We start from the raw sequence: 21854 nt of genomic DNA, 5'->3' as shown, positions 1-21854 counted from the left end.
AATGTCACATCACACATTCTATGACACAAGGTCAGTCTTCACAATTCAAAGGTCCACTCACAGGTATGCGGCCTTGCCCTCCTCCATCTCCTTGCTCTTGCCGCTGGTGGTCGTCTTCTTGCTGCAGAGCTTGCGTGTGATACACATGAGCAGGCCGCACTGGCGCAGGAAGTAGCAGCTGACGTCCACCACTACGAGGACCAGGAGGAAGCCGACCAGGCCCAGGCCCACCACAGGCCCCAACCCCAGGCCGCTGAACAGGGAGTCTGCTGGATGGAGGCCGGACAGAGGGAGAGTACTGTCACTCAATGAGTTACAGAGAAAGTGTAAGTGACACACATCTTATTAACATAACCCTGACCACCCACAGGCCTGAGTCCAAGGCCCCTGAACAGGGAGTCTGCTGGATGGAGGCCAGACAGAGAGAGAGTATTGTCACTCAACAAGTTATATACCGAGTCACCCCCGCCCCCGCCCCCAGACCCAAACTGCTGAACAGGGAGTCTGCTAAGATGGGAGAAATGGGGAGAGAGAGCCCTGTGGGAAGCTGCTATAGACCTCCAAGTGCTAACAGTCAGTATGTGCTTGATAATGTATGTGATTTCAACAGAGTGGTATATTTGTTGGGTGATTTAAATATTGACTGGCTTTCATCAAGCTGCCAACTCAAGAAAAAGCTTCAAACTGGAACTAATGCCTACAACCTGGTTCAGGTAATCAGTCAACCTACCATAGTAGTTACAAACAGCACAGAAATTATATAATCAATTATATTGATCACACCTTTACTGATGCTACAGAATTGTGCTTTAAAACAGTATACAAATCCATCAGATGTGGTGATCACAACAGAGTAGCCATATCTAGAAAAACCAATGATCCAAAGGCTGGGCCTAATAGAGTGTGTAATAGGTAATACAATACGTTTTGTATTGATTCCTATGTTGTTGATGTAAAAAATATTTGTTGGTCTGTGGTGTGTAATTAGGAGCAACCAGGAAACCTCACGTGACACCAGTTACTAATACTCATGCAGCCAAGTGTTGATGTGAGCCATGTCGGACCAAACATTTTATAACAAACCGAGGTGAGTAAGGGTTCACTCATTTTTCGAGAACTTCCGGAGGTTAATGGTGGGATGTGAACGCTGGTAGACCCCCTTCAACATGCATACTATAAACAGACCAAACTCATCTTGTCTTGTCTTATTATCTTTTGTTGATGTGAAAAAAACAAACATGGTGGCGCGCACAAACTACCTATCGTCGGATTACTTTCGATTTCTAGAAAGTGTTTTACTCAATTATTTAGATCAATGGTGAGCTCACCCGTGATGTAATTAATTATACATAGTAATTGCTATTAGCTAATTCATATTGTAGTTTATGTCAGCCGAGAGTTAGAAAATATGACCGCTTGTGTTATGTCAATCTTTCCTCAGTTAGTGCTAGGCCAAATGTAGCCTACATTTTTCCGGTTTGGATGATTGTGTTATGCTGTAGCTACTTCTGTGAATGTCAGAACATTGCATCCAAAAATAAACTTCTCACATTCTGGACATAACTTTGTAAGGACTGTGTTTGTGTAAATAGTTTCTGAAAAAAGTGTGGCCAGCTCAAATGCTGATTGTTGCATCATTCGAAACTGGCCGTTCTAAATAAGCATTCTAAATAAGAGAATATGAATAAGAATATGTTAACAAAGAGGTGCAGCAGGTTTCAGAATGGGTGGAAGGGAATAAGTTAGTCGTAAACATTTAAAAAACTAAAAGCATTGTATTAGGGACAAATCATTCACTAAACCATGAACCTCAACTAAATCTTGTAATGAATAATGTGTAAATTGAGCAAGTTGATGTGACTAAACTGCTTGGAGTAACCCTGGATTATAAACTGACATGGTCAAAACATGTTGACATAAAGCACTGCTCTGCTTTCCAACACTATCAACAAGGCAGGTCCTACAGGCCCTTGTTTTGTCAAACCTGGACTACTGTTCAGTTGTGTGGTCAGGTGCCACAAAGAGGGATTTTTTTTTTTTCATTTTACATTTACGTCATTTAGCAAACGCTCTTATCCAGAGCGACTTAATGTACATGGGGAGCTAACATTAGTAGTATGCATGTAAATCTCTCATGGCTCAAAGTGAAGAGATTGACATCATCACTACTTGTTTTTTAAAGAAGTGCTGACAAGCTGAATGCACCGAGCTGTTCGTTTAAACTACTAGCACACAGCTCGAACACCCCTGCATACCCCACAAGACATGCCACCAGAGGTCTCTTCACAATCCCCAAGTCCAGAACAGACTATGGCAGGCACACAGTACTACATTGAGCCATGACTACATGGAACTCTATTCCACATCAGGTAACTGATGCAAGCAGTAGAATCAGATAAAAAAACAGATAAAAAGACACCTTATGGTGTGGACTGTGAAGAGACACACACACAGGTACACACACAAATGCTAGCACTCTACACACACATAATTTGAAATAACGTTGGATGATGGTATTATACATTTTTTGTATTGTAGATACAGTGCATTCGGAAGGTATTCAGGCCCCTTGATCTTTTCCACCCCAAAAATGTACGTTACAACCTTATTCTAAAATTGATTAAATCATTTTTTCTCTGGGTGGATTATTGACTGAAGCGCGCCAGCTAAACTGAGTTTTTATGGATATAAAGAAGGACATTATCGAACAAAAGGACCATTTGTGATGTAATTGAGACCTTTTGCGAACAGAAGAAGATCATCAAAGGTAAGGCATTTTTAATATCGCTATTTCTGACCTTCGTGTCGCACCTGCCTGGTTGAAATATGTTTTTCATGGTTTTGTATGCAGGCGCTGTCCTCAGATAATGGCATGGTGTGCTTTCACCATAAAGCCTTTTTGAAATCTGACAGCGGCTGGATTAACCTCTATGGGACCGGCGGGACGAATTCGTCCCACCTACGTAACAGCCAGTTGAATCCTGTGGCGCGATTTTCAAAACCTTTGAAATGCTATTACTTCAATTTCTCAAACATATGACTATTTTACAGCTATTTAAAGACAAGACTCTCGTTAATCTAACCACACTGTCCGATTTCAAAAAGGCTTTACAACGAAAGCAAAACATTAGATTATGTCAGCAGAGTACCAAGCCAGAAATAATCAGACACCCATTTTTCAAGCTAGCATATAATGTCACAAAAACCCAGAAGACAGCTAAATGCAGCACTAACCTTTGATGATCTTCATCAGATGACAACCCTAGGACATTATGTTATACAATACATGCATGTTTTGTTCAATCAAGTTCATATTTATATCAAAAAACAGCTTTTTTACATTTGCATGTGACGTTCAGAACTAGCAAATTCCCCGCAAACTTCCCGGGAATTCGCTAACAATTTACTAAATTACTCACGATAAACGTTCACAAAAAGCATAACAATTATTTTAAGAATTATAGATACAGAACTCCTCTATGCACTCGATATGTCCGATTTTAAAATAGCTTTTTGGTGAAAGCACATTTTGCAATATTCTAAGTACATAGCCCAGCCATCACGGGCTAGCTATTTAGACACCCAGCAAGTTTAGCCTTCACCAATATCACATTTACTATTATAAAACTTTGATTACCTTTTGATGTCTTCGTCAGAATGCACTCCCAGGACTGCTACTTCAATAACAAATGTTGGTTTGGTCCAAAATAATCCATCGTTATATCCGAATAGCGGCGTTTTGTTCGTGCGTCCCAGACACTATCTGAAATGGTAAATCAGGGTCGTGCGCATGGCGCAATTCGTGACAAAAAAAATCTAAATATTCCATTACCGTACTTCGAAGCATGTCAACCGCTGTTTAAAATCCATTTTTATGCCATTTTTCTCGTAAAAAAGCGATAATATTCCGACCGGGAATGTCCATTTAGCTAAACAGAGGAAAGTAAACAAAGCTTTCGGTCGACGCGGGCACGAGCCTGAGTCTCACAGTACTGTAACCAGCCACTACCCAAACGCGCTACTTTGTTTCAGCCAGAGCCTGCAAAGCCACGATTCAGCTTTTTACCGCCTTCTGAGACCCTATGGCAGCCGTAGGAAGTGTCACGGGACAGCTAAGATCCTCACTCTTCAATAAACAAAGACAAGAAGAACGACACCTTGTCAGACAGGCCACTTCCTGCATGAAACCTTCTCAGTTTTTTGCCTGCCAAATGAGTTCTGTTATATTCACAGACACCATTCAAACAGTTTTAGAAACTTCAGGGTGTTTTCTATCCATATGCAATAAGTATATGCATTTTCTCGTTACTGGGTAGGAGTGGTAACCAGATTAAATCGGGTACGTTTTTTATCCGGCGGTGTAAATACTGCCCCCTAGCCCTAACAGGTTAACAAGAAGTTAAGATTTATTTTGATGCTTTACACTTGTGATTTTATGAAAGTTAAATATTGATAATTCTGTAGTTAGAATTTCGCGCTCTGCGATTTCACCGAAAGTTGGCCGTCCCACCAGCCCATAAGAAATTAACTGACTTGCCTAATTAAATAAAGGTTAAAAAAATTATAATAATTTTTGAGGAGTTTGTAATTCGCGTCACGCTCTATCATTGGATATTGGCGAGGCGTTCCAATGATAGAGCGTGGCGCGAATTACAAACTCCTCAAAAATCCCAAAACTTCAATTTTTCAAACATATGACTATTTTACACCATTTTAAAGACAAGACTCTCCTTTATCTAACCACATTGTCCGATTTCAAAAAGGCTTTACAAAGAAAGCAAAACATTAGATTATGTCAGGAGAGTACCCAGCCAGAAATAATCACACACCCATTTTTCAAGCGAGCATATAGTGTCAAAAAAACCAAAATCACAGCTAAATGCAGCACTAACCTTTGATGATCTTCATCAGATGACACTCCTAGGACATTATGTTTACATTTACATTTACATTTAAGTCATTTAGCAGACGCTCTTATCCAGAGCGACTTACAAATTGGTGGATTCACCTTATGATATCCAGTGGAACAACCACTTTACAATAGTGCATCTAAATCTTTTAAGGGGGGGGGTTAGAAGGATTACTTTATCCTATCCTAGGTATTCCTTAAAGAGGTGGGGTTTCAGGTGTCTCCGGAAGGTGGTGATTGACTACGCTGTCCTGGCGTCATGAGGGAGCTTGTTCTATTGTTATGTTATACAATACATGCATGTTTTGTTCAATCAAGTTCATATTTATATCAAAAACCAGCTTTTTACATTAGCATGTGGCGTTCAGAACTAGCATACCCACCGAAAACTTCCGGTGAATTTACAAAATTACTCACGATAAACGTTCACAAAAAACATAATTATTTTAAGAATTATAGAAACAGAACTCCTTTATGCAATCGCGGTGTCCGATTTTAAAATAGCTTTTCGGTGAAAGCACATTTTGCAATATTCTGAGTAGATAGCCCGGCCATCATGGCTAGCTATTTTGACACCCACCAAGTTTGGCACTCACCAAACTCTGATTTACTATAAGAAAAATTGGATTACCTTTGCTGTTCTTTGTCAGAATGCACTCCCAGGACTTCTACTTCAACACCCAATGTTGTTTTGGTTCCAAATAATCCATAGTTATATCCAAATAGCGGCGTTTTGTTCTTGCGTTCAAGACACAATCCGAAGGGTGACGCGCCGGCGCGTATCGTGACAAAAAAATTCAAAATATTCCATTACCGTACTTCGAAGCATGTCAAACGCTGTTTAAAATCAATATTTATGCGATTTTTCTCGTAAAATAGCGATAATATTCCGACCAGGAGACCTTGTTTTCGTTCAAACACTGAAAATAGAAAATGGAGTCTTCACATGCACGCGCACACCCGTGTCATTGTTCTCAGAACGACCACTTTCCAAAAGCCCTACTGTTTTTCGCCCAGGGACTGCAGAGTCATCATTCCCCATTCTGGCGCCTTCTGAGAGCCTATGGGAGCCTTAGAAAATGTCACGTTACAGCAGAGATCCTCTATTTTCCATAAAGAGGCTATAGAAGGACAAGAAATGGTCAGACAGGGCACTTCCTGTATAGAATCTTCTCAGGTTTTGGCCTGCCATATGAGTTCTGATATCCTGTTAGGGCTAGGGGGCAGTATTGACACGGCTGGATAAAAAACATACCCGATTTAATCTGGTTACCACTCCTACCCAGTAACTAGAATATGCATATACTTATTACATATGGATAGAAAACACCCTAAATTTTCTAAAACTGTTTGAATGGTGTCTGTGAGTATAACAGAACTCAAATGGCAGGTCAAAACCTGAGAGATTCCTTTACAGGAAGTGGCCTGTCTGACCATTTGTTGAACTTCTTTTCCATCTCTATCATTTACTAAGGATCTCTGCTCTAACGTGACACTTCCCACGTCGTCCATAGGCGCTCAGAGCCCGGGAAAAAACAGAATGTCGTCATTCCAGCCCCAGGCTGAAACACATTATCGCCTTTCTCAAGTGGCCGATCAAGGGACACTGGCTTATGCGCGTGACCCCGACCGCCCCCGCCTTTGGGATTTTTTCCTCTGTTTGCCGAAAAGGAGATTCCCTGTCGGAATATTATCGCTTTTCTACGAGAAAAATGTCGTAAAAATTGATTTTAAACAGCGGTTGACATGCTTCGAAGTACGGTAATGGAATACTTAGAATTTTATTGTCACGAATTGTGCCATGCGCGCGACACTTCTTTACTATTTCGGATAGTGTCTGGAACGCACGAACAAAACGCCGCTATTCGGATATAACGATGGATTATTTTGGACCAAAGCAACATTTGTTATTGAAGTAGCAGTCCTGGGTGTGTATTCTGACGAAGATAACAAAAGGTAATGAAACTTTTATAATAGTAAATATGATTATGGTGAGTGCTAAACTTGCCGGGTGTCTAAATAGCGAGCCCGTGATGCCTGGGCTATGTACTTAGAATATTGCAAAATGTGCTTTCACCAAAAAGCTATTTTAAAATCGGACATATCGAGTGCATAGAGGAGGTCTGTATCTATAATTCTTAAAATAATTGTTATGCTTTTTGTGAACGTTTATCGTGAGTAATTTAGTAAAATGTTAGCGAATTCCCCGGAAGTTTGCGGGGGTATGCTAGTTCTGAACGTCACATGCTAATGTAAAAAGCTGGTTTTTGATATAAATATGAACTTGATTGAACAAAACATGCATGTATTGTATAACATAATGTCCTAGGGTTGTCATCTGATGAAGATCATCAAAGGTGAGTGCTGCATTTAGCTGTCTTCTGGGTTTTGGTGACATTATATGCTGGCTTGAAAAATGGGTGTCTGATTATTTCTGGCTTGGTACTCTGCTGACATAATCTAATGTTTTGCTTTCGTTGTAAAGCCTTTTTGAAATCGGACAGTGTGGTTAGATTAACGAGAGTCTTGTCTTTAAATGGCTGTAAAATAGTCATATGTTTGAGAAATTGAAGTAATAGGATTTTTAAGGTTTTGAAAATCGCGCCACAGGATAGCAGTGGCTGTTACGTAGGTGGGACGAATTCGTCCCGCCTAGCCTAGAGAGGTTAAGGAGAGGTGTATCTTTAAAATGGTGTAAAATAGTTGTATGTTTGAGAAATTTGAATTATGACATTTTGTTGTTTTGAATTTGCCACCCTGATATTTCACTGGCTGTGTCCCGCAGGTGGGACGCTAGCGTCCCACGTAGCCCATAGAAGTGAATTAGCCTACCAGAAACTTCTAAAGCCATGACATCATTTTCTGGAATTTTCCAAGCTGTTTAAAGGCACAGTCAACTTAGTGTATGTAAACTTCTGACCCACTGGAATTGTGATACAGTGAATTATAAGTGATATAATCTGTCTGTAAACAATTGTTGGAAAAATTACTTGTGTCATGCACAGAGTAGATGTCCTAACCGACTTGCCAAAACTATAGTTTGTTAATAAGAAATTTGTGGAGTGGTTGAAAAACAAGTTTTAATGACTCCAACCTAATTGTATTTAAACTTCCGACTTCAACTGTATATATTCTTATTCCATCCCTTTACTCAGATTTGTGTGTATTAGGTAGTTGTTGTGGAATTGTTAGATTACTTGTTAGATATTGCTACACTGTCGGAACTAGAAGCACAAGTATTTCGCTACACTCGCAATAACATCTGCTAACCATGTGTATGTGACCAATAACATTTGATTTGATTTGTTTCCCTTTCCAAATCATGTCCAATTGAATTTACCACAGGTGGACCCCAATCAAGTTGTAGAAACATCAAGGCTGATCAATGGAAACAGAATGCACCTGAAGCTCAATTTCAAGTCTCATAAGAAAGATTCTGAATAGATATGCAAACATTTCTCAAAAACTGTTTTCACTTCGCCATTATGGGGTATTGCGTGTATATTGATGAGGAAATGGTTTTATTTATTCCATTTTACAATAAATCTATAACGTAACAAAATGTGGAAAAAGTCAAGGGGTCTGAATACTTTCTGAATGCACTGTATGTTGTGGTGTAATAATGTTATATCATGTGCTGTTTTATCTTGTGTTTTATGTGTAATGTAAGTGCATTAATGTGTTTGGACCCCAGGAAGAAAGGAAAGGGGGATACAACTGAAATGTGTCTTCCGCTTTTAACCCAACCCCTCTGAGTAGCTGCTGCCAATAACCCGGACAGACATAGTACAAATCATACAGTAAAACACCCCAGCTCCCAGTTCCACAACAGAGTTCCGACAGGCAGGACAAGAGGGACAGAGAGAACACTGTCACTCACCAAGCCAGATATGCATAGTCTGAGATGCTTCACGCCCAGGATCCTGCACAGTGAGCCAATAACCAACCCAGACAGACACACACTTCATAGTCATATACCCCAGGCACAGGCTGTTGGAGATAAATGCAGGCCCAGGTAGGACAAGAGGACATAGAAAGCACCATCACCAAGCTAGACAGACATACAAACAGACAGACGCACACACTGTGAGCCATAACCTACGCCGGTAACCTGGATAAAGGTGGTCATAACCAAACACATACGATACCCCTCACCGAAAGCTACCCCAGCTATTTCCACATAGATTTGTTTTTTTACCCCAGCAAAAATATCTAATTTCATACATATTATGCGAATACACACTCAAGCAGTTAGCTCAGATTCCTCTCCTCTCCTCATCTGGGCTGTGTCCCACTACTGTAGTACCATTCGGGACACACCTCTGGTGTTTTCTAATTGTGAGCACTGGTGAGCACCGGTGACCTTGGTGTTGATCAAATAGAGCCTGTGGCATGGGGTCAGAGCCGAACACCTACAGACACACCTGAACGAGAACGAACAACGCTGGCAGCGAGAGCAATCAGTGGCAAGCACCGTCAGAGCAAGCAGTTTAGCGCAAGGAAGAGCGGGAATAGAGACAGAAGGAGAGAGGAAGATTGAGTGAATGAGAAAAAGAGAAAGCCTTGTGGCTAGGAATTTAAATTAAAGTAGTGTGTTTTTAGTGTTGCATCATGGGACGTGAGGCAGCGGCAAACCTCTTTGATTGGATCAATATTTTCCCTCCGCCACGGGGCTCTCTCTGTCGGCAAATGAATCTGAATTCATTTGAAGGTAGATGAGCCAAAGCTTAGTAGGTGGTAACCACTTTCCTGTCTCCCATTAAGAATGTTAGAATGCGTCCCAAATGGCACCCTATTCCCTTTATCGTGCACTACTTTTGACCAGGTGAGCGGTAGTGCAGTATATAGAGAATTGGGTGCCATTTGAGATGCATGCATAGCTTTGCAAGTACTCCTCAAGGGTAAACAGAGCAATGATAAAAAATGTTTACCTTATTGACCTTTTCTCATCAAAACTGCGCAATGTCGTATTGAACAATTTTGCTCTCAGAGTGCATTAAAACTCAGTTCAATTGTCTGTTTTAATATTTTGATGAAACACTCGTTTGTGTATAAAATCATAAGTGTTCAGATTACTGATAACTGCTCTGAATGCGCATCTGAAGGTTGGTCAGGGCAAATCTTTGTGAAAGATTCAACAGATTTAGACAATAATAATAATAATAATAATAATAGACAGCCTAATGTGGAGCTGTTTTTCTTTGGCGGTAGAGGTGAGGCCTTGAAGACCTTGTCAATGAATGCAATCAATTCAGCATTGGTAGTAATAAAACAGTTAAACAAACATAGGATGAATGGAACTAAATCAATTAAAATCAATTGAATAAAAATAATCACACAAAAGCCGTCGTGTTATGAAAAGAGAACTATGGAATACGCATACAAAAAACAAAACAAAACAATAATGGATGATTGCTACAAACCCCATCCTGAACAAAGCATAAGGAGAAAATAATAATTTAAGGACATAGAAAAGACACAAATTACTTTTATTTATGCCTAGTTACCTTCTAAATAGCACATTATGAGAATTTGGTCATAGCCATAGACGGGTATTATACTGTTGTGCTGAGTCACATTCCGCACACATCCTGGTTCCTGTCCAATCCACTCCTTTGGTTTGGAGGCTGGTGGCTCTGGCCCTCTACGGTTTTAAACCCCTTGTAATCATAGTAATAAAGCTTTACTATTCAATTATAGCCTCTTGAAGAACAGGGCAGATCCTTGTCGATCAAGGCAATTACAGGAAGAAAAAGAGAGACAAAACATAGTGTTAGTGCATCACTTTAATGTCGTAGAGTTTAGGGGTTATAATTAAGAACACTTTTACCTGGTTGTAATCTGACATCTCTATAACTAGAAACCAGTTTACAAGTAGGAAGCAACGTCATTATAATGTCCAATGTCAAAATTTGCCGACTGGGTATGATGGTTCACTGACCGCGCTTCAAATAGTGGAAAGGACATTGTCAAAGCATATATAGTAAATTATAAATAGTTGGTGATTGAAAATGGGGCATTCCAAGGGAGAGAGCCCATTAACAGTGTCTTTTTTCCTCACAGTGACACATACTCTCTAAACCGTATCAATCTTTCTTGAGCTGCTAGCTCAGCAGTCGTTTGCCGTGCATTCCATTGCGAGCCTGGTTTGATCTCTTTATTATTGGAGGGAATCAATGGACGTGAAGCAACACATTTCAAATAAGCGGGACCAAGGAAGGAAGCGGGGGGAAATACATGCCGCTTTTTTACTTTTCACACCTCCGATTTCCAATTTGCTGAGCAATAAGGTGAAATGAAAAAGAATCCTCGTGAATGTAATTCAAATCTTGACAGAGACAAATGTCTATTAGGTGCCTTGCAATGTTCAAACGATGACAGCTGGGGTGTCTCAAGGTCTCGGGTAGCTAGATCTCTCGACTGAAAACAATGAAAATAAAGAAAAAAGGAGGGTAAACGGAAAAGGGGAACAAGGAGAAGTCTTGTTATGCTGTCAAGTGCCTCTGGGGTTAGCTGCTCTAGCTGCCTACCTTGTGTGTGTTCGAAATTCATTCCAATCTATTCCGCCAAATATATTACCTGGGTTCGGCTTCAAAACACAACTACTACTACTACTTCCTTTCGCAGTGCCGAATTATGTCTTTGAGGTCGTTGAGAATAACAGAGCCCACATCAGTTTCAGAGCCCCAGTGAGAGGATAGAACTCTATACCTTATAGCTTTTGATCTTATCCTCATAATCCAAGCAGTGACAAATCAGCTCAAAGTAGCAGAAAAGACCGGGAATGACAACGTTTGTTAAAATTCGCTAATTGTGTGTCTTTCTAGTCTTCTACTCTATATCCTATCAAACCGATGGCGATGTATATCAATTTCGCAGTCTGCTTATTCCATGTGATTAATCTAGAAAGCACGTCCTATTGGCTCTTGATTTATTAGCCCATTAGCGGCTCAATTTGATAGTCTGTTAATAATGCAAGTCATCCTGCATCTCTCTTGGAGTGGGAGCCATCCGTATACGTCTACGTCTCTGTCATCAACTCATTAGGCCAGAGCACTCATTGGGTTGGACTTGATTAGATCTGAGAGGTAGTCGGTCAATTAACGATGACAAAACGGGAGCCGTTGATTGGGCGGAAACTTGCGGGTGCTAATGGTTTTTAGGGATAAACATCACTGTGAGTGTGTGTGTGTGTGTGACGCCATCATAGCTAGACTTGAGGGTCCAATTTGTGCTCTATGCCATGGGGAAGTATTGCTACTCCACTAGAGAAAGCCTTGGAAGAGAATCAGCACACCCACACCAGATCCTCTTAGTTAAGAGATAAGAGGAATGATGAGTCTCCACCATTACTAAGGCTGAATTAAAGAGCCTTAACATAGCTGAAGTACACTTCAATAATTAGGAAATGGAAAAACCATCAAAGACTATTATATGTTGTTTTAAACTAGAGTGTTGTCTGGAGAAACATAGACTATGTTGTAAATCATTCTTCTCATGCCATTTCAAGCAAACTAAGAAGTGTATAACTTTGCACTTTAATGCTTGAATTGCATGTAATATTATAATATCTACTCTGTAATGTCATTTTAAACATTCTCCTTGCAGTTACGAGACAAAATTGCCTTGACCAAAAGTTCACACATTATCCCAGTGCATTTACAATGTTCCGTTTATATGGTATACTACATCTCTTCCACATCTAAGACCAAAGGTCACAGAAACATTAGACACAGACATCCAGGCACTTTCTTTCCTTAACAACTCTCCAACAATTCATCAAGAATGATGACTCACGAAAAGGCCCCGAGATCTGGCCTGCACGCAACTCCAAAATGGCGAGCCCAAACGGAGCGTTACCACTGAACACACTTTTAAAGAGCAAAGTACCCTCGTTGCCGCTAGGGTTGTGGAACGAAATGGGGCCGGTTATTTGGGCTCGATGGTGTGGTGATTGTTGTAAAGCACAGACAAAAGTGTTCCTGGGAAGGGAGTGATAGGGCCTAGAATCAGCCACTTGTTAAATCACACAGCTCAAATGACTCAAAATGGCCCCCTAAATGGGACGCCTGACAACCAAACGACTGTAATCACAGTGACTTGACATGGTCTGTCCTTTCGGAGAGTTTCTGTCATATTCAGAAGCTCCACCAGGAATTATTGCCTAGAAATGTTAGCGAAAGTATGGAGCCCCTTAGGGGTCATGGCGGAGAAGAAATAAAACAGCCAGCTTAATCCCTTTTTCTTTTTATCTGTTCCCTCTGATTTTGTATTCGTCCCCTCTTCTTTTTATGTCGGCTATCATGACAGTCCCACTTGGCCAACAACATACTGCAGCCTAAATGCTTCAAATGATGGTGATCAATGACCATTCAATAGCTTATTTTCATTTGCTTCCGAATCATAAGGGCATATTAGTAACGGGCGTTTAAAACCACTCAAGGTGCAAATATGGTGCAATGATGCACTCTCATCCCTAGGCAGGAATTCCGTCTGGCTCTGCTTCATGACCTTAGCTGTTCTATATCTATATTCCGAAGGAGTTGCTTAGCAACCTACTCTAGCCTGGCAATTAGCTCATTGCAACAAAGCAAATAGCTATCAGTTTTAGTTATGGACAAAGAGCCATCTATCTGTGCCTGGTTGGCTACGTCACACAAGATGTTCACCTGCCTAGCGCAGGGATGAGAGTGCATAATTGCACCTTTTACCCCCGAAGCCTCTTGGAAATGATGCACAATAAATTTGTCATTGCAACAAAGCAAATAGCTATCAGTTTTAGTTATGAACAAAGAGCCATCTATCTGGGCCTGGTTGGTTACGTCACACAAGATGTTCACCTGCCTAGCGCAGGGATGAGAGCGCATAATTGCACCTTTTACCCCCGAAGCCTCTTGGAAATGATGCACAATAAATTTGCATGCCTTTCCTTTCTGCCTCAGATGAGTCACATGCACAATTGTAAACAACATAAACACATCCAGGTGCTTGGATGCACCATGTTTTACTGGACTTATATGGCCCTAACTTTATGCATGAGGGGTAAGCACCCAAAATTGACAACTGTTCATGTTGTCCAAGTTGCATAGATACGAGTTTGCACAAAGTGTAAACATACAGTACCAGTCAAAAGTTTGGACACAACCACTCATTCAGGGGGATTTTCTTTATTTTGACTATTTTCTACATCGTAGAATAATAGTGAAGGCATCAAAACTATGAAAAAACACATATGGAATCATGTAGTAACCAAAAGATTTTAAACAAATCAAAATATGTTTTATATTTCAGATTCTTCAAAGTAGCCACCCTTTGCCTTGATGACAGCTTTGCACACTCTTGGCATTCTCTCAACCAGCTTCACCTGGAATGCTTTTCCAACAGTCTTGAAGGAGTTCCCACATATGCTGAGCACTTGTTGACTGCTTTTCCTTCACTCTGCGGTCCAACTCATCCCAAACCATCTCAATTGGGTTGAGGTCGGGTGATTGTGGAGGCCAGGTCATCTGATGCAGCACTCCATCACTCTCCTACTTGGTCAAATAGCCCTTACACAGCCTGGAGGTGTGTTGGGTCATTGTCCTGTTGAAAAACAAATGATAGTCCCACTAAGCAAAAACCAGATGGGATTGCGTATCGCTGCAGAATGCTGTGGTAGCCATGCTGGTTAAGTGTGCCTTGAATTTTAAATTAATCACAAACACCAGCAAAGCACCCCCACCATCACACCTTCTCTCCCATGCTTCACAGTGGGAACCACACATGCGGAGATCATCTGTTTACCTACTCGGCTTCTCACAAAGACACAGCGGTTAGAACCAAAAATCTCAAAGTTGGAATCATCAGACCAAAGGACAGATTTCCACAGGTCTAATGTCCATTGCTCGTATTTCTTGGCCCAAGCAAGTATCTTCTTCTTATTGGTGTCCTTTAGCAGTGGTTTCTTTGCAACAATTCGACCATGAAGGCCTGATTCACGTAGTCTCCACTGAACAGTTGATGTTGAGATGTGTCTGTTACTTGAATTCTGTGAAGCATTTATTTGGGCTGCAATATCTGAGGCTGGTAACTCTAATGACATCATCTGCAGCAGAGGTAACTCTGGGTCTTCCTTTCCTGTGTTGGTCCGCATAAGAGCCAGTTGCATTATAGAATCTGACGAAATGCTCAAAGTTCAAGAAATCGACTGACTTTCATGTCTTAATTAAAGTAATGATGGACTGTCTTTTCTATTTGCTTATTTGAGCTGTTCTTGTCATAATATGGACTTGGTCTGTTACCACCCCATACCTTGTCACAACACAACTGATTGGCTCAAACGCATTAAGAAGGAAATAAATTCCACTAATTAACTTTTAAAAAGGCACACATGTTAATTGAAATGCATTCCAGGTGACTACCTCATGAAGCTGGTTGAGAGAATGCCAAGAGTGTGCAAAGCTGTCATCAAGGCAAAGAGTGACTACTTTGAAGAATCTCATATATATATATATTTACACTTTTTTGGCTACTACATGATTCCATATGTGTTATTTCATAGTTTTGATGTCTCCAATATGATTCTACAATGTAGAAAATAGTAAAAATAAAGAAAAACCCTTGAATGAGACGGTGTGTCCATACTTTTGACTGGTACTGTCCATCATTCAGTTATGACTGCCAGTGAGGCTCCTGGCTTTTCAGGCTATTGAAATTCCTTTGGCTAGTTGAGGGGTTTTTCACACCCGTTACCTATTATTTGCCCTTATGATTTGGAGGCATATGAAAACACTGAAACTGGAAATAAGCTATTAAATGTTAAGTAATCATCACCATTTGAAGCATGTAATTTACTAATATAATGATATTTAGGCTGCAATATGTTTTCGGCAAGTGGGAACAACATATTAGTCTACACAAGGAGAACATGGAACAAATAAAACATCTGAGGGAATGGATAAAAAAAAACTAGGGAACGGATTTGCCTGCCAGTCTTTTTTTCTCCTCCATGATCCCTAAGTGGCTCCGTAAGAAAGTAAACATTTTCACAGCATTTCTAGGCTGCTTCCCCAACATAGCTAATTTCCAAACTGAAATTACTCTTGATTAAAAAATGTATTGCAACAGTGTTGAGTGTTTTGTATGTACATGCTTGTGGGTTTTTTGGGGGGTAGGGCGTGTTCAAGATAATTGGCTGTACATCACCCTGTCTTGTTTTCCTGTGAAAAAAGAAACGGAATTCATGAGAGCTGCAATTACATTAATGGGCATCATTATTATTTTGATAGCAACAGTAGCGTTGCTATCAAGGGGAATATTTTAGAAGTTTACATTACCAGTGAAGAGTGGTTCAACTTACAACTTTAATGATCCTTTAAAGGTGTTATAAAGAGCACATAGTTTGCGGACGTTTCTGTTATGTTCTTTTCAATTTATTTAAACCAGCACCACTGGTGTGTGTTAAAAGTGAGTAGTATATGACAATGATTACCTCTATGGTAGCTTTAAACAGAGACAAACACTCGCCATATCATTCAACATACAAAATGTTCCGTTCCATTCACATCCATCAGGCTATATGTTAAACACATAGGGGACATAAAACCAAGATGGATGCCAAAAATCCTACAGAAAGGAGATCATTCAAAAAGAAACAGCCGGGACGAGACAGGATTTAGGAGGGAAATAGGGAAGACTCTATAGTGATTCAGGAGGTCTGACGTGAGTGGTGCTATGATTTAAGAAGGATAGAGGGAAAGGAACCAAGGGCAGAGTGGCAATCAATGACATTTTTCAAAGGGGAGTTCATGGATGGAAAAAGGTAAGGGAGAGGGGAGGTGTAGTGGCAGTTCATTGCAAGACAATCTAGGAGAGAGAAAGAATGGGAGGAGAGGCGGAAAAAAGAAAAGCAACAATTTCAGACCCAGGGAATGCATAATGCATAAAGAGGGAGAATTGAATAGAGATTGTTTAGAAAAGAAACACAGAGAGAGGCATATAGTAGATCCTTGGAGGTTATACAGCATATCAGATACACTGCAGGTAGGCATTTAATGGTGTCACTACAATATCAAAAGTCAAACAATTTGGATTTGTTCAGTGAAGGGAACTATTCAGAAGGTTGCAGTAATAAATATAATGAATAGATCTGTCACGAATCCCTATTCAACAGACAATCATATCTATTCTACATAATACATTTATCTTATTTGTCTTTAACATTCCTCCTGAATAGACCCCACGGGCGGCGATTAATGACGAATACTGATAGGTGACTCCATTGTCATTGGTACATTTTGGCCACTCCTTTCCCTCTCATTGGACCCATTAACAGGAAATAAATTGGGATAAAAGTAAACGTTTAAAAAAAATTTTTGCCCCTGGTCTCTCACTCCCTCTGTTTGCTAACGACAGGAAGTGACTCGGCTTAAGCACTGTGTTCGCAGCCTTGTTTTCCATTTAAAGAGCAGCGCACACACACACACACACACACACACACACACACACATGATCACACACACAAACTCACAGGCAGTTTAGCCACTCCAGTAATGAGAGAGGCAAACAGTCGCTCCTTCATGAGCAGCAGCAGAAACGACCTAAGCAACAAAAAGAGTAAACACTAAAGAAAGCACGCTCCCCTTGTTTTTTGAATCAGGCTCCACAGGGGGGCAAATATATGGGAGTGGTGACTCACTGTAAACTGTTCTTTTTGTGATGGTTTGTGTATGTGTGTGTGTGTGTGGTTTTACATAAAACTCTGGGGACTGTTTGATAATGATAAGCATCCTACAGCCTCTTCTCTCCCAGGAACATTGAGGCCCAGACAGATACGCTTTTCAAACAGCATGGCCTAATCAAACCAACGCTCTCTGCGTTTGATCCTGCTCCCTTTGCCCACACATAACCCCAATAGAAGGTGATTGGAGTGTGTGCTCATAACTCTACAGTGGGTTTACCTGGGTGAGTAGGTACGGTACAGTGTGTGTATGTACAGTGCCTTCAGAAAGTATTCGGACCCCTTGACTTTTTCCACATTTTGTTACGTTATAGCCATATTCTACAATTGATTCAATATTTTATTCCCCTCATCAATCTACACACAATACCCCATAATGACAAAGCAAAAACAGTTTTTTAGAATGTTTTGCTCATTTATAAAACATGAAAAACGGATATTTCACATTTACACAGGTATTCAGACTCTTTACTCAGTACTTTGTTGAAGCACCTTTGGCAGCGATTACAGCATTGAGTCTGTCAGGTTTGCTGGGGAATGTTGCTGCACAGCTATTTTCAGGTCTCTCCAGAGATGTTCGATCGAGTTCAAGTCCGGGATCTGGCTGAAGAGGACATTTAGAGACCTGTCTCGAAGCCACTCCTGCGTTGTCTTGGCTGTGTCCTTAGGGTCCTTGTCCTGTTGGAAGGTGAACCTTCACCCCAGTCTGAGGTCCTGAGCGCTCTGGAGCAGGTTTTCATCAAGGACCTCTCTGTACTTTGCTCTGTTCACATTTGCCTCGATCTTGACTAGTCTCAGAGTCCCTGCAGCTGAAAAACATCCCCACAGCATGAGGCATGGGCCGACCAACCATTGCTCCTGCACATTGGCTAACCGGGCTATCTGCATTGTGTCCCGCCACCCGCCACCCGCCAACCCCTCTTTTACGCTACTGCTACACTCTGTTCATCATATATGCATAGTTACTTTAACCATATCTACATGTACATACTACCTCAATCAGCCTGACTAACCGGTGTCTGTATGTAGCCTCGCTACTTTTATGGCCTCGCTACTGTATGTAGCCTGTCTTTTTACTGTTGTTTTATTTCTTTACTTACCTATTGCTCACCTAATACCTTTTTTGCACTATTGGTTAGAGTCTGTAAGTAAGCATTTCACTGTAAGGTCTACACCTGTTGTATTCGGCGCACGTGACAAATAAACTTTGATTTGATTTACTGTCACCACTATGCTTCACCATTGGGATGGTGCCAGGTTTCCTCCAGATGTGAAGCTTGGCATTCAGGCCAAAGAGTTTAATCTTAGTTTCATTAGACCAGAGAATCTTGTTTCTCATGGTCTGAGAGTCTTAGGTGCCGTTTGGCATACTCCAAGCAGGCTGTCATGTGCCTTTTACTGAGGAGTGGCTTCTGTCTGGCCACTCTACCATAAAGGCCTGATTGGTGGAGTGCTGCAGAGATGGTTGTCCTCTTGGAAGGTTCTCCTATCTCCACAGAGGAACTCTAGATCTCTGACAGAGTGACCATCAGGTTCTTGGTCACCTCCCTGACCAAGGCCCTTCTCCGCCAATTGCTATGTACAGTGTGTGCAAATGTAGAAGAGTAGGGAGATAGGCAATAAATAGGCCATAGAGGCGAAATAGAGGCGATTGCTCAGTTTGGCTGGGCGGCCAGCATTAGGAAGAGTCTTGGTGGTTCCAAACATCTTCCATTTTAGAATGAACTGTGTTCTTGGGGACCTTCAATGCTGCATAATGTTTTTGATAGCCTTGCCCTGATCTGTGCCTCGACACAATCCTGTCTTGGAGCTCTACGGACAATTCCTTCGACCTCATGGCTTGGTATTTGCTCTGACATGCAATGTCAACTGTGGGACCTTAATTAGACAGGTGTGTACCTTTCCAAATCATGTTCAATCAATTGAATTTACCACAGGTGTACTCCAATCAACTTGTAGAAACATCTCAAGGATAGGATGATTAATGGAAACAGGATGCACCTTGGCTAAATTGCGGGTCTCATAGCAAAGGAGCTGAATACTTATGTAAATAAGGTATTTCAGTTTTTTATTTTTAATACATTTGCAAACATTTCTAAAAACCTGTTTTCGTGTTCTCATTATGGGGTATTGTGTGTAGTTTGCTGATAATTATTTTTTACATTTTTAATCCATTTTAGAATAAGGCTGTAACATCATTTTTTTTTTTAAAGTCAAGGGGTCTGAATACTTTCCGAAGGCACTGTATGTATTTGCGCCCAGCAGTGTGTGTCACAGGAGGTTGGTAAGGGGAGGACGGCTCATAATAATGAATGGAATGGAGTAAATGGAATGGTATCAAACACATGGAAACCAGCTGTACTATGAGCCCGTCCCCCCCATTTAAAGTGTCACCAGCCACCACTAGTGTGTGTGTGTGTGCGTGGGGGCATCTGTGAGTGTCAGTGAATATAAACACAACTTTGTGTCTGTCTGTGTGCATAACTGTCTTTGTGTGTGTGTTTGTCTAAGGATTTTTGTCAGTATGGTCTGTGTGTATGCATGCTTGAACATGCAAGTCCCACAACTGTGTGTACCTATGATGTCGGGTTTCTGGGGCATGAAGAACTGGTAGAAGGTGGGCTCCGAGAGGCCCTTGACGTTGCGAGCTGTGATCTCCACCTCGTAGCGCGTGTTCCACTGCAGCGGCTGCAGCAGGGCAAAGTCATGCTGCCCCGACACCAGCTTTGTCATCCACTGCTCCTCCTTGTCCTATGGAGAGGGGGTGGAGGGTGGAGAGAGCAGAAGGAGAGAAGCAAAAAGAGAGAAAGGGGGAGGGGAATATGGGAGGGAGAGAGACAGAGGGTTAGATGGGGAACAGGGTATTGAGGGAGGAAGGGGGAAAGAAGAAAGGATGAGAGAAAGAAAGGGGAAGAGATAGGGAGAGAGAGAGTGTTAAAGACAGTATAAGAACAAGTACGCTCGGTAAGTTACAGCCTTTGTATACACTTCATCTTTATATGATCAAATCAAATATAGATCAAAGTACATTACATGGCCAAAAGTAGGTGGACTCCCCTTAAAATGTGTGGATTCAGCAAATTCAGCTACAACTGTTGCTGACAGGTTTCTTTAAATCGAGCACACAGCCATGCAATCTTCATAGACAAACACTGGCAGTGTTTTTGTGAAGTGGAAACATCTAGGAACAACAACGCCTCAGCCGCGAAGTGGTAGGCCACACAAGCTCGTCACTACCAAGTTCCAAACCGCCTCTGGAAGCAACGTCAGCACAAGAACTGTTTGTCGGATGCTTCATGAAATTAGTTTCCATGGCCGAGTAGCCGCACACAAGACATCGGCCGGAGTGGTGTAAAGCTTGCCGCCTTTGGACTCTGGAGCATTGAAAACACGTTCTCTGGAGTGATGAATCACGCTTCACCATCTATCAGTCCAACAGACACAAATGGGTTTTGCTGATGCCAAGAGAATGCTGCATAGCGCCAAATGTAAAGTTTGGTGGAAGGGGAATAATGGTCTGGGGCTGTTTTTCATGGTTCGGGCTAATCCCCTTAGTTCCAGTGAAGGGAAATCTTAACGCTACAGCATACAATTACATTCCAGACGATTCTATGCTTACAACTTTGTGGCAACAGTTAGGGGGAAGGCCTTTTCCTGTATCAGCATGACAATGCCCCCGTGCAAAAAGTGAGGTCCATACAGAAATGGTTTGTTGAGATCAGTGTGGAAGAACTTGACTGACCTGCACAGAGCCCTGGACTGAACCCCATGAAACACCTTTTGGCTGAATTGGAACACCGACTGTGAGCCTCACTAATGCTCTTGTGGCTGAATGGAAGCAAGTCCCCGCAGCAATGTTCCAGTATCTACTGGAAAGCCTTTCCAGAAGAGTGGAGGCTGGCAAAAGGGGGACCAACATATTAATTTCCATGATTTTGTAATGAGATGTTCGACGAGCAGGTGTCCACATACTTTTGGCCATGTAATGTAATTACATTGTGAGTGTACCTAACCTTTATGTTTGTCTGAATATTCGGAGAAAATATTATTTTGATCCAGAGTCAAGAACATTGTTGTAATAGATCCAAATCAAATCCAAATCAAATCCGGTTTTATTTGTCATATGCTTAATAAACAACAGGTTTAGACTAACAGTGACATGCTTTGTTACTTACTTCTGAGCAAAGCAGAGAGAAAAATAAAACAATTATAGAAAAATAACAATAT

At 41.3% G+C, this 21854-nt stretch overlaps 1 protein-coding gene across 4 annotated transcripts in view; it reads right to left on the bottom strand.

The window, feature by feature from the left end:
- The window catches only part of LOC106574338 (neural cell adhesion molecule 2), a 491639-nt gene that overhangs the window by 13948 nt on the left and 455837 nt on the right, over window positions 1-21854 (bottom strand). For 2 of the 4 annotated variants that reach the window (XM_014150199.2, XM_045697543.1), the window contains exons 14-15: window positions 20204-20378; window positions 62-266 (exon numbers count right to left, since the gene is read on the bottom strand). In XM_014150199.2, coding sequence (XP_014005674.1) covers window positions 62-266; window positions 20204-20378 — 380 coding nt within the window. Of the gene's footprint in view, window positions 1-61; window positions 270-20203; window positions 20379-21854 lie in introns of all 4 variants that reach the window. The other 2 variants (XM_014150197.2, XM_014150200.2) reach the window with 1 other exon arrangement.

This window comes from Salmo salar, chromosome ssa16 (assembly GCF_905237065.1).
Source record: "Salmo salar chromosome ssa16, Ssal_v3.1, whole genome shotgun sequence".
Classification (NCBI taxonomy): Eukaryota; Metazoa; Chordata; class Actinopteri; order Salmoniformes; family Salmonidae; genus Salmo; species Salmo salar.
The sequence above is the reverse complement of the archived record's forward strand: the minus strand, read 5'-3'. Positions and strand labels throughout refer to the sequence as shown.